The sequence below is a fragment of the Peromyscus californicus genome, unplaced genomic scaffold (assembly GCF_007827085.1).
Source record: "Peromyscus californicus insignis strain IS unplaced genomic scaffold, ASM782708v3 Scaffold_19__1_contigs__length_69161282, whole genome shotgun sequence".
Taxonomy (NCBI): domain Eukaryota; kingdom Metazoa; phylum Chordata; class Mammalia; order Rodentia; family Cricetidae; genus Peromyscus; species Peromyscus californicus.
In genome coordinates, this window is record NW_026294491.1 from 28,012,283 (window position 1) to 28,024,705 (window position 12,423).

Consider the following 12,423-nt stretch of genomic DNA (forward strand, 5'->3'; position numbering starts at 1 on the left):
ACACTTTAAGGAAGTTCTCAATCTCCTTTTTTCTGCTTTATTGAGCATATTAAATTTAAAGGCATCATTTTTAATCCCAGCACTCAGGAAGCAAAGACAGATAGGTCTCTGTGAGTTTGAGGCCATCCTGGCCTACACAGCAAGTTCTAAGCCAGCCTGAGGTATACAATGAAACCCTGTCTCAAAACTAAGTGAATGAATGAATGAATGAAATCCACACAGTTACACAGCCCTCTGCTTTGAAGTGACTAAGTTTTGTTTCATTTTTGTCCTTAGCATGCTGGGACTCATGGGCACCACCATGCCCAGTACGTTCCTAGGTTTATCTCAGTCTCTTTCCATCTACTTCTTCCCAATCAATATACATGTGCTGGTTAGTTTTGTCAACTTGATACAAGTCAAAACTTACCTGGGAAATGGGAATCTTTACTGAGAAACTGTCTTCATAGACTGGCCTGCAGGTAAGTTGTGGGTCATTTTCTTGATCAGTGATTGACATGTGAGGAGGACCCAGTTTGCTGGGGGCAGTGCCACCCTTGGGAGATGGTCCTGGACAGTCTAAGAAAACAGGCTGAGCAGGAAGCAGCACCCTTCCACGACCTCTGCTTCAGCTTCTGCTTCAAGTTCCTGCCCTGACTTCCCATTATGCTAGACTACAGCATAAGACTACTACTGTAAGATGAAATAAACACTTTCGTTCCCAAGTTGCTTTTGGTCTTGGTGTTTAATCACAGCAATAGAAACCCTAACTAAGCCAATACACATAATCAGCCCTTTCTCTGTCTTCACCCATATGCCCTCATTTTCACTTTTTAGGTAAAAAATTAACAGAAGGAAGAAATAAAGAAGTTAAAACTCACAGAAACATTTCTGCTAAGCAATTTTAGGATTATGTATTGACAATAATTACAACTCATATATGTGTTATTGTACAATATAGTACCATTTTATACACAAGAAAGAGTATGAGCAAAAAGGCTTATGTCTAGCACAGTGCCCAACATTTAGTAAATACTTGGTTTAAATTAGTAGTAGTACACAGTTATAGTAAGTATTTAAGCCTAAATCAATGTCTAAAAGTTGATTCATTCTCAAATTGCCAAGTTTTTTCTTGTGCTTGCTTTAAAAAAAGAAGTACACAGGTGTGGTGGTTTGAAAGACAATGACCCCCATAGGCCAATGGAAGTGGCACTATGAAGAGATGTGGCCTTGCTGGAGTAGGTGTGGCCTTATTGGAGGAAGTGTCACTAGGGGGTGGGCTTTGAGGTCTCAGAAGCTCAAGCCAGACCTAGTGGCTCATTGTCTCTTCTTGCTGCTTATGTATCCAGATGTAGAACTCTCAGCTACCTCTCCAGCACCATGTCTGCCTTATGCCACCATGCTTCCTGCCATGATGATAATGAACTAAACCTCTGAATTGTAAGCCAGCCCCAATTAAATATTTTCCTTTCTAAGAGTTGCCCTGGTCATGGTGTCTCTTCACAGCAATAGAAACCCCTAAGACAATGGGTGCTTTGTCTGTATGCATGTCTATGCACCAAAAGCATGCAGTACCTATGGAGGCCAAAGAGGGCATCAGATCCCCTAAAACTAGAGTTAAAGACAGTTGTGAACCTCCATGTGTGCTGTGGAATAATGTTCTTGTACACTATAAAGATTTGTCACTTGAATTGGCTTAATAAAACATTGATTGGGCTGGGAGGTGGTGGCGCATGCCTTTAATCCCAGCACTAGGGAGGCAGCGCCAAGCGGATCTCTGTGAGTTCAAGGCCAGCCTGGACTACAGAGTGAGTTCCAGGAAAGGCACAAAGCTACACAGAGAAACCCTGTCTCAGGGAAAAAAAACAAAACAAAACATTGATTGGGCAGTAGCCCAGCAGGAAGTGTAAGTGGAGCAACCACAACCAGACCAGGAGAATTCTGGGAAGAAGAAGGGCAGAGTCAGGAATCTCCAGCCAGACACAAAGGAAGCAAGATGAGAATGCGGCACTGAGAAAAGGTACCTGGCCATGTGGCTAAACATAGGTAAGAATTATGGGTTAATTTTGGGGCTGGAGAGATAGCTCAGTGGTTAAGAGCACTGACTGCTCTTCCAGAGGACCCGGGTTCAATTCCCAGCACCCACATGGTGGCTCACAACCATCTATAGTGGGATCTGATATCCTCTTCTGGCATAAAGTCAATAGAGCACTCATACATAAAATAAATAAATCTTAAAAAAAAAAAAGAATTATGGGTTAATTTTAAGTGTAGAGCTATGGGGGGGATGGAGAGGTTAAGAAGAGCACTGACTGCTCTTCCAGAGGTCCTGAGTTCAATTCCCAGCAACCACATGGTGGCTCACAACCATCTGTAATGAGATCTGGTGATCTGGTGCCCTCTTCTGGTGTGCAGGTATACATGCTATATACATAATAAATAAATAAATAAATCTTTAAGTGCAGAGCTAGTTAGTAATAAGCCTGAGATAATGGTCAAGCATTTGCAATTAATATACGCCTCTGAGTGATTATTTGGAAGCCTGCTGTAGGACAGGGCGGGACACAGAAAAGCCTCTCACTACACATGTGGATGCTAGGAGCTGAACTCAGTCCTCCAGAAGAGCAGTCAAGGGTCATAATCACTGAGCCATCTTTCCAGTCCCTGGGCTTGTTGTTAATCTAGTAAAGTTATTTTTAATTTTTTTAATTGCCAAATATATCAGCTATTTGTCAAAGCAGATGAAAAAGAAGCAAGAATATAAATATTTTATTAATGTTTACAAGAATCTTATAATAAAGCTAACAAATTTAATAAAATTCTAGCTGAAATGTTTTAAGGCTTACTTAGATTTCCTAAATACAAGTGTTAAATATTAGCATCTAATATAGATGAAGTAGGTCTTACCTGTTTTTTTAAGCTATCATTCAGCTCTCTCAGAGCATCAAATGAGGACCTCATTCTCTTGCTCTCTTTACTCTTTTCCTTAAGCGCTTCCGTTAAGTGTTCAACTTCTGTGCTGTGTTGCTAAAAGAGGGAGAAATCTGATCTAAATGACAGCTGAGGGCCCAACACACCCAAGGCCCTGAGTTAAATCCTCACAAAAATCATTTACAAAATAAATCAAATGCTACTGAACATAAATTAACTAAAAAACAGAAATTCTTCCATCATGAAAACCCCAATCAATGTGTTTAAGCATAGGTATGAGGTAGTGTGTGTGTGTGTGTGTGTGTGTGTGTGTGTGTGTGTGTGTATGAGTAACTCTAACCAAGAGAGTAAAGGCTTGTATAATAAATATTTTAAGACACTGAAGAAGATATCAGAGGATGGAAACATCTCCCATGCTCATAGATCAGTAGGTTTAATATTATAAAAATGGCCATCCTACCAAAAGCAATCTACAGATTAAATGCAATCTGCAATCCTCATCAAAATCCTAACATAAGTTTTCACAGAAAATTAAAACAAAACAAAACAAAAACAAAAACAAAAAAAAACCCCACAGATACAGCTGAGTTGAGCTCATGAGGGCTCACAGACTCTGGACCAACAGCTAGGGAGCCTACATGCGACCAACCTAGGCCTTCTGCATGTACGTGATAGTTATATAGCTTGCTCTGTTTATGTAGCTCCTAGCAGTGGGATCAGGACCTCTCCCTGGCACTTAATCTGGCTTTTGGGAACCTACTCCCTATGGTAGGATGCCTCGCTTAGCCTTGATGCAGAGGGAGGAGCTTGCCCCTGCCTCAACTTGATGTGTCATGCTTTGTTAACGCCCATGGGAGGCCAGCCCCTTTCTGAATGGAGATGGAGGAGGAGTGGATGGGGAGAGGGGATGTGGAGGGGAGGCAGTGGGGAGGGAACAGGAGGAAAGGTGGGAGGGGAAACTTTGATCGGGATGTAAAATAAATGAAAAATTTTAATTAATTTAAAAAAAAAGATGGACCTTATGCCTGACACTGCTAAGGTGGCCAAGAACCCAGGACTAGACAGGCCATGGACTTAGAGGAAAACCAAATATTATTGTTCTGCTAAAAGAATGTAGCAATAAAATGACTCCTAATGATATTCTGCTATACTCATAGACCAGTGTCTTGCTCAGCCATCATCAGAGAAGCTTGTTCCTGCAGGAGACGGGAACTAATGAGAGCCAGAACTGGACAATGAGCTGAGAGTGAGAGACCCTGGAACACTCAGTCCTAAACAGGATGTCTTCATCAAATCTCTCCCCTCAGGGCTCAGGGCCCTATGTGGATGAGGAGGCAGAAAGATTGTAAGAGTCAGTGGGATGGAAGACACCAAAAAAATGGTGCCTTCCAACCCAAGACTGACACACATATGAACTTAGAGTCTGTGGTAGCATGTACAGGGCCTGCATAGGTCCAAACCAGACGGGATCCTAGCGCTGAGAAGGTAAGTGGACCTGAACCCCAACCCTTAACCCAGAAGCTATCTTCAATTGTCAACCAACCACAATAGAAAAGTTGGTTTTCTCCTATAGGGTCTCACCGGATATACAAACCACACTTAAGGGCAGGCCCCACAAGCAGCAGTGGATAGCCAACACAAAATGAACTCAATGGTCTTTTTAGAGATTGTTTTTGTCTCACAACGCTTTGTTTGGGCATTTTTTACCTAACGGGTCTTTTGCTTACACAGTATGGTTTCTGGGTTTGTGTTTTTATGGGTAATGTGGTTTTTGTTGTTGTTGTTGTTTGTTCTTCTCATGCTTTTTCTCTGTTTTCTTTTTCTATTTGTTTTTATTTGCCTGTTTGTTTCCTAAAGAGAGAGAGAGAAAAAAAAGACATGGAGTTGGATGGGTGGGGAGGTAGGGAGGATGTGGGAGGAGATGAGGGAGGCAAACTAAGATCAGCATATACTATATGAAAAATATTTTCAATAAAAAAGAAGGAAATAAAGTGTGCATAAGTGGGCGCAAAAAGAAAGAAGAGAGAAGCAAATATGGCAAGAATGTAATAATTAATGAAGCGAAGAAAAAGAATTACTCTCTGATCCAATGCTGTATAATCACCTCCTTTAAAATTTGAAATCTTGTCTGAACCTCTTCCTCAACACCTTTAATTTTGCTCAAGGCAGTTTCATGTCTGAAGAGCAGCTGTTCTCGTTCTGCTAAAAACTGTTCCCGCTTCTGAAGTTCTTCAGCAAATTTCTGCTGGGATGCAGTTTCACACTACCAAAACACACAATTTAAATGGGTTTTCTTAATTAGTTCACAAATTCTGCAATTTATGCTTTAATCCCCTGATACTGTTTAATGAAATGGATTTTGCCAGTGTAAAATAGTGTGGTCACTCTGGAACAGTCTGGTAGTTCCTCAAAAAATGTTCAACATAGTTACCATCTGACTCTAGCATTCCAACAGAAATAAAAGCATATGTTCATACAAAACTTAAACACAAATGATCACAGCAACATCATCACAATAGCCTAAAATGTAAACAACCTATAACTAGTTAGTTTTAACTGTTGACTTGACACAACCTAGAATTACCTGGGCAGACTGTCTTAACTTAGAATTACCTAGTTCAGGTTGGCCTGTGAGCATGCCTATGGGGGACTGTCTTGCCCAGCCCATTGTGGGCGATACCATTCCCTTGGCAGGGGGTCTTGAGCTATATAACAAAAAGCTAGACGAGTAACATACATTTATCTGCTCTTGACTGTGGATATGATACCACTAATTGCTTTTTAGTTCCTGCTGCCTTGACTGCCCCACTGTCATGGACTGCAACCTGGGATTGCAAGCCACTAAACCATTCCCTCCCCGTGCTGATTTTTGCCTGAGTATTTATCACAGCTACAGACATGAAGCTAGGGCACAACCCAAATGTCCAGAAATTAATGAATAAAGAAGAAAAACGTGGTATATAACAGAGCAGTATTTAGCAATAAAAAGCAGGGACTGATACATGATTCAACAGGAAATAACTTTAAAAGTACACTAAGTGGAAGGATCCAGGAACAAATTACTACATACTATATAGGATAGTGTATATAAAACATCCCAGAATGGACAAATCTAAAGAGACAGAAAGTAGATTAGTGGTTGCCTTTTGGGGATGATGAAATATTCTAAAATTGGTTGGGATGGTATGCAACTCCATGAGTATATTAAAGATAATAACACATTTAAAAATTAATGCGTTATGAATTTAAAATGCAGTTTTCTAGCTCAGAGCCAAGAGTCACTGTGCTGGTTAGTTTTCTGTCAGTTTAGACTCTGAGTTTATAAGAGTCCTCTAGGACGAGAGAAACTCAACTCAGAAAAAAATCTCCATCAGACTGACCTTTAGGCAAGTCTGTGGGGCATTTTCTTGATTAATGGTCAAAGTGGGAGGACCTAGCCCACTAAGGCAGTGCCTCCCTTGGACAATTGGTTCTGGGTATAAGAAAGCAGGCTGAATAGCCAGATGGTGGCGCACACCTTTAATCCCAGCAATGGGGAGGCAGAGGCAGGCGGATCTCTGTGAGTCTGAGGCCAGCCTGGGCTACAAAAAAGTTCTAGGACAGCCAGGGCTATGCTGAGAAACCCTGTCTTGAAAAACCAAACCAAACAAACAAACAAAAAGTAGGCTGAGCAAGCCATGGAGAGCAAGCCAATAAATAGCATTGCTCTACTGCCTCTGCTTCAGTTTCTGTCTCGAGTTTCCATCCTGACTCCTCTTCAGAGGACTATGATCTGGACAGGTGAGTCAGATGCACTCCCCTCCCCAAGCTGTTTCTGGCACAGTGTCTTATCACAGCAGTAGAAAGCAAACTAGAGCAGTCATACATCAGAACCCCCAAAGCTACAAACCAAAGCAAGCCATTTGTGATTGTTTTAAACTGAAATCAGAGCTCCTGACAGTACCCAGCCTGGTCTCAAATTCAGGGAGGGGCTCAAGTGCTCCTCAGCCTTCCAAACAGCTGGGGCTCCAGATGTACACCACCTCGTGGGACACTCATTTGGCTTCCTAAGTTGATTGTTTCAAGTGCTTTGTTATAGAGACAAGGTACTAACTGAGTACATAAAGGACTCCCAAATTAGACACTTACCCAAGATCAATTTGACTGTCTGGCTGATGTGTTTAACTGCTGGAGCAACCCAAACTCACCCAACCAAATCCTTCTCTCCTGAAATCCACTTTCCTTCCCTCTGCGCAGACCAGACAGGAAGAACTGTGTGAGGGTCTCACTTCCTCTATGCTTCCTCCAGATCTGCACACCAAGCTTAGCCATTCACCTCCGTACTAAGTATCTACTCTCTCCAGCTCTGTTCCTCCACCACCAGCCTGCTCCATGTCACCACTGTCTCTCTCATCCAGTAGAGTACTATCTAGGCTCCTGAATTCCACATCTATACTCCCCTCCAATCAATTCACATAAGCACAGAGCAGCTTATGTAGCTGTCCTGCTATAAAAATCATCAGATGTTTATATTTTTCTTGAGTCAAGAACTTTTCGTGCAAGAAATGGATCAATCTAGAATGAATTCCTCTCACTAATTAGTGTTAAATGCTCATTCTTCAGGATTTAATTTAAATGTCAGAGAAACCTTACCTGACTTCCCATTCTCCCTTTATCAGATATCCTTGATATACTTCTATTATTCTTCCATTTAAAGTTACAAAATTAGCCTGGCTTCGTGGTACAAGTTTGTACCCTTGCTCCCGAGCACACCAACTTAGGCAGGAGGATGAGAATTCTAGGATGGCCTCAACTACATAGTGAGTTCAAGGTCAGCCTGGGCTAAGCTAATGAGATTGTGTGTGTGTGTGTGTGTGTGTGTGTGTGTATTAACATGGGTACTCATTATTTCTTCTAATAAGCTCCATGTAGCAGGGCCCTGTATATTTTATTCACTTGCATAGATATACAGCATTGAACATATGAATGCATATTAGTAGGCACTACAATGTTTGTTGAATTAACGAAATCCCATAATGTAACAAAAATATATACGCCTAATGATAATTCTAACAGTACAGTATAAATTTCAGGATCAGATAAAACTGAAGGTTAATGAAAGCACATCAATCACATTCACTTCATTTTTCTGGCTTTATATTGTTTTCTGATAACATCATTGCTTTTCTTTTACCCTACTTCCTAGGATACCATTTTGGTTTTGGTTTTGGTTTTTGAGACAGGCTTTTGTTTTTTGAGTAACAGCCCTAGTTGTCCTGGAACTCACTCTGTAGACCAGGCTGGCCTTGGACTCACAGATATTCACCTGCCTCTGCCTCCTGGGTACTGGGATTAAAGGTCTGTGCCACCATGCCCAGCTACTAAAACATAATTTTTTAAATTTCCCTCTCTAGATTCCACCCCTGCGAGGCAGCCTGCATGAGATTTACTGCTTTATTCACTACAGAGGCTGCTTCGTTCATAACCTGACAGTCCCTCCTCACAAGCACTGCCTCTGCTCTTTCTTTCTGAGGCAGGGTCCCACTCCGTAGTCCTGAGACTCACTATGTGGACCAGGCTGGTCTTGAACTCATGGAAATCCACCTGCCTCTGCTCCCAAGGGCTGGGCCTAAGGTATGTGCCACCACACCCTGTCAATGCCTTTGTACTCAGAATGTCATTCTCACTGCTCTCCTTTCTAAATTCTACTTCCAGTCAAGGGCCAGACTCAGTCCTTCCCAAAACGTTTTGGGTGATTTAGGCTAATAATAATCTTATTCTTTCTTCTTTTCTTTTCTTTTCTTTTTTTTTTTTTTTTTTTTGGTTTTTGAGACAGGGTTTCTCTGTGTAGCTTTGCGCCTTTCCTGGAACTCACATGGTAGTCCAGGCTGGCCTCCAACTCACAGAGATCCGCCTGCCTCTGCCTCCCCGAGTGCTGGGATTAAAGGTGTGCGCCACCACCGCCCAGCTCTTTCTTCTTTTCTTTCCTTTTGTTTTTGGATTTTCGAGACAGGGTTTCTCTGTGTAGCCCTGGCTATCCTGGAAATCTCTCTGTAGACCAGGCTGGCCTTGAACTCACAGAGATCCATCTGCCTCTGCCTCCCCAGTGCAGAGATTAAAGGCGTGTGCCTCTACTGCCTGGCATAATCTTATTCTTAAATGCCATGGTAATCATAGTTTCAATTATTGTGACAGGATGAGACACAGTTATTTAAAATCACTTAACTAAATAAAATGCTTTAATTACTTCATAGTCATGTATGATTGCTTCCAATGAGGAGTCACACAAACTCCACTAGATAAAGTCCTGCTTCCTCCTCCTTAGAGACACTTGATAAACACGCACATAGGCCCTTTAGATATGAACCCCATAGATGACACAAATGCTTATGCTTAGAGTTGAATTTTGACAAGAGACTTCTTACACGTAAGTACTTATAACAATGAATTTATAATGTTTTCAAGCAACACACTTTATATCAGCACTTTTTGTTTTCTATCTTAAGGATGGGCTGGGCTGAAAATAAACATAAGACAATCTAAAATCTAAAGACACATCTATTGGTAAACTACCACTGCTTTGAGTTTTCTCTCAGTCACTACATTTCCTATTTGACAGTTCTATAAATCAAATCTGCCCCTTCTGACCTGCCTTGACCTGTGTATGTATAATTCCAATCAAATTCCTTATATTGAAATTTTGCAAACACTCTTAAAACACAAACATTTCTGAATTCCCAATTCAGCATTTGGCTTTTACCTGCAGTTTCAGATGGATATGAAATAATTCATCATATATTTGACTTATTTGATGTGGAAGTAAACTCTGCTTCTTTGACACTTTGGGTTTTGGAGAAATGCCATGTTTCAGAGGAGAGTCAACAAAATCACTGCAACGTTCAGTCTGAAGTCTTGATGAGGTTGTGTTGGTCGGCAGGGCATCTGCAAAAGTTTTAAATGTTCTCAGAGAGTTGCTTTAAATAAAAATCATAGTATTGTTTAAAAATCTAGAAAAAAAAATGGTGTAGTCAGATGTTTTCCTGTGTCCTGCCCAGTCCCGCAGCCACTCAGACCCAAGTAAACACACAGAGGCTTATATTATTTATGAACTGTATAGTCTATGGCAGGCCTCTTGCTAGCTAGCTCTTATATCTTAAATTAGCTCATAACTATTAATCTATGTATTGCTACATGTTCTGTGGCTTTGCCTGCTTCCTATTACATGTTGCTCCTTGGGCAGCTGGCTCGCATCCCTCCCAACTTCTTCCTGTCTCTCTGCTTAGATTTTCTGCCTGCCTCTAAGCTGCCTTGCCATAGGCCCATACAGCTTTATTTATCAACCAATCAGAGCAAAACATATTCACAGCATACATAAAGACATCCCACAGCAGAATGATATGGCAAAAATGATAAAATTATAACATAAGATTAGGATAAAGTGTATAAATGAGTTATTTGTACTTTGTGCAACATTCCTGGTAAATCTGAAACTGTTTCAAACCTAACTGTAATGTGGATGAAAACACTCATGCATTAACTAACCCAGGCCAAGATATGGAATGTACCTCACAAATTTCTAATTGTGTTTCCCTCTGTGCCCTAAAACCAAATTAACTACCAACTCAATTAAAGTACCGATCAATGCCTTTATTTTTCAATTTCTTCTAAATTCTAAAAGTGCCTGTTACATCTATTTTAGACTTTATATGCCTGTAGTTAACACAATTTCTATAACTTCTTCCTTTAAATACTAACATGTTCTCTGAAATCTATCCACGCTGACTTCAGAACAATGGGCTTACAAGTCTTTACCATCTTATCCTATTTTATAAATATATGGCAACATTCTCCCAGACAGCCATTTAAGGTGATCTGGTGATATAGTCTTTACACAGTCATGCATCTGGCTCTGCCATGCATGTTCAGTCATTTCTCTGGGATATATATATATAGCAAAATTGCTAGCTTTTAGGATCTATGTGCAAGTTCAACTTTATTAATGATGACAAAGTTTAACAGTCTGAACAGTATAAGTAAGTTTCACTTGCTTTCTAACCCTACTCACATTGTATATACCAGAATATTCGTTCTACTAATAGAGTATAAAACGCTCTCTTGCAAAAAAAATAAACCCCTGGGGCTGGAAAGATGGCTCAGCTAAAAGCACTTGTTGCTCTTGCAGAGGACCCAGGTTCAGATGATTATAAACTACAACCACCCATAATTCCAGTTCCAGGGGATCCAATGCCTTCTTCTGACCTCTGCAGGCACCAGGCACACACATGGTGCACATACACACATACATAAATACATACATACATACATACATACATACAGGTTAAACATTCACATACATAAATTTTAAAAAAATAAATCCTTATATACTGCTTATAAAAAAATGCAAACTAATCCAGCCTGTAAGAATTTCAGCTTATGCCCCTCAAAAGACTAAAAATATACCTACCATATGACAGTCATTTCACTTCTGTTGAAGGACTCTAGGTCAATGTACCACACAGATACTTGTGCATATATGTTTGCTGTAGCACTATTCACAAGACCCAGGTGACAGAACCAACCTAATTATCCTTCAACAACAGAATAACTAAAGAAAATGTGATACACCATACATTTGTCCACACACACACACACACACACACACACACACACACACACACAGGATTTTATTCAGCTATAAAGAACTAAATTATGTCATTTGTAGAAGAATGGATGAAACTGGATATTGTCATATTAGATAAACTGAGTCAGTCCCAAAGACAAATATGGCATGTTTACTCCTGTTTACATATAATAGATTTTATATAGATGCATAAACTCAGGGCTGGAAGGATAGCTCAGCAGTTGAGAATTCTTGGTGCTTTCTCAGAGGGCCAGAGTTGGGCTCCCTGCACTCACATGGTATCCTGCTCACAACAACCTATAACTCCAACTCTGACACACTCCTCTGGCCTCTGATGGCACCTGCACACATGTTTACATATGCACACACACACTCTTAAAAAAAATAAGACACATAAGCTGGACATGGTAGCAGGCATCTGAATCCCAACACTTGGGAGGTAGAGAGAGGCAAACCTCTGTGAGTTCAAGGCCAGCCTGGTCTACAAAAGTTTCAGGACAGCCAGGGTACATAAAGAGGCCCTGTCACAAAGCAAGCAAACAAAATAGACACATAAGGTCGTGTGTGTGTGTGTGTGTGTGTGTGTGTGTGTGTGTGTGTGTGTGTGTGTATACACGACATAAAGCTAGAAGCCTAACCTCCTAGAGGCAAGAGGGACTAACAGGAAGTCAGAGGGGTGAGTGTGGGGGAGAATATGCTCTAAGTCCATTATGTAGTTCCTAAGAAACCATGTACCATAAAGAATACATGCCAAGATAAACTCACACATGATAAATGGAACTCAGTGGCCTTGGGATAAACTTTAAAAGTCTTTCATTACACTCCCCCATCTTGGACAGAGCATGAAACAGCCAAAATAAAAAAATACTAATTTACACTTGGGAGCTAGAGGC

At 40.8% G+C, this 12,423-nt stretch overlaps 1 protein-coding gene across 4 annotated transcripts in view; it reads right to left on the reverse strand.

Annotated features, from left to right (window-relative positions):
* Ccdc138 (coiled-coil domain containing 138) overlaps positions 1 to 12,423 on the reverse strand; it is a 66,014-nt gene that overhangs the window by 39,333 nt on the left and 14,258 nt on the right. For 2 of the 4 annotated variants that reach the window (XM_052744951.1, XM_052744950.1), the window contains 3 exons: positions 9,650 to 9,831; positions 5,015 to 5,173; positions 2,887 to 3,006 (listed from right to left, as the gene is read on the reverse strand). In XM_052744951.1, coding sequence (XP_052600911.1) covers positions 2,887 to 3,006; positions 5,015 to 5,173; positions 9,650 to 9,831 — 461 coding nt within the window. Of the gene's footprint in view, positions 1 to 409; positions 2,867 to 2,886; positions 3,007 to 5,014; positions 5,174 to 9,649; positions 9,832 to 12,423 lie in introns of those variants that run through there. The other 2 variants (XM_052744952.1, XM_052744953.1) reach the window with 2 other exon arrangements.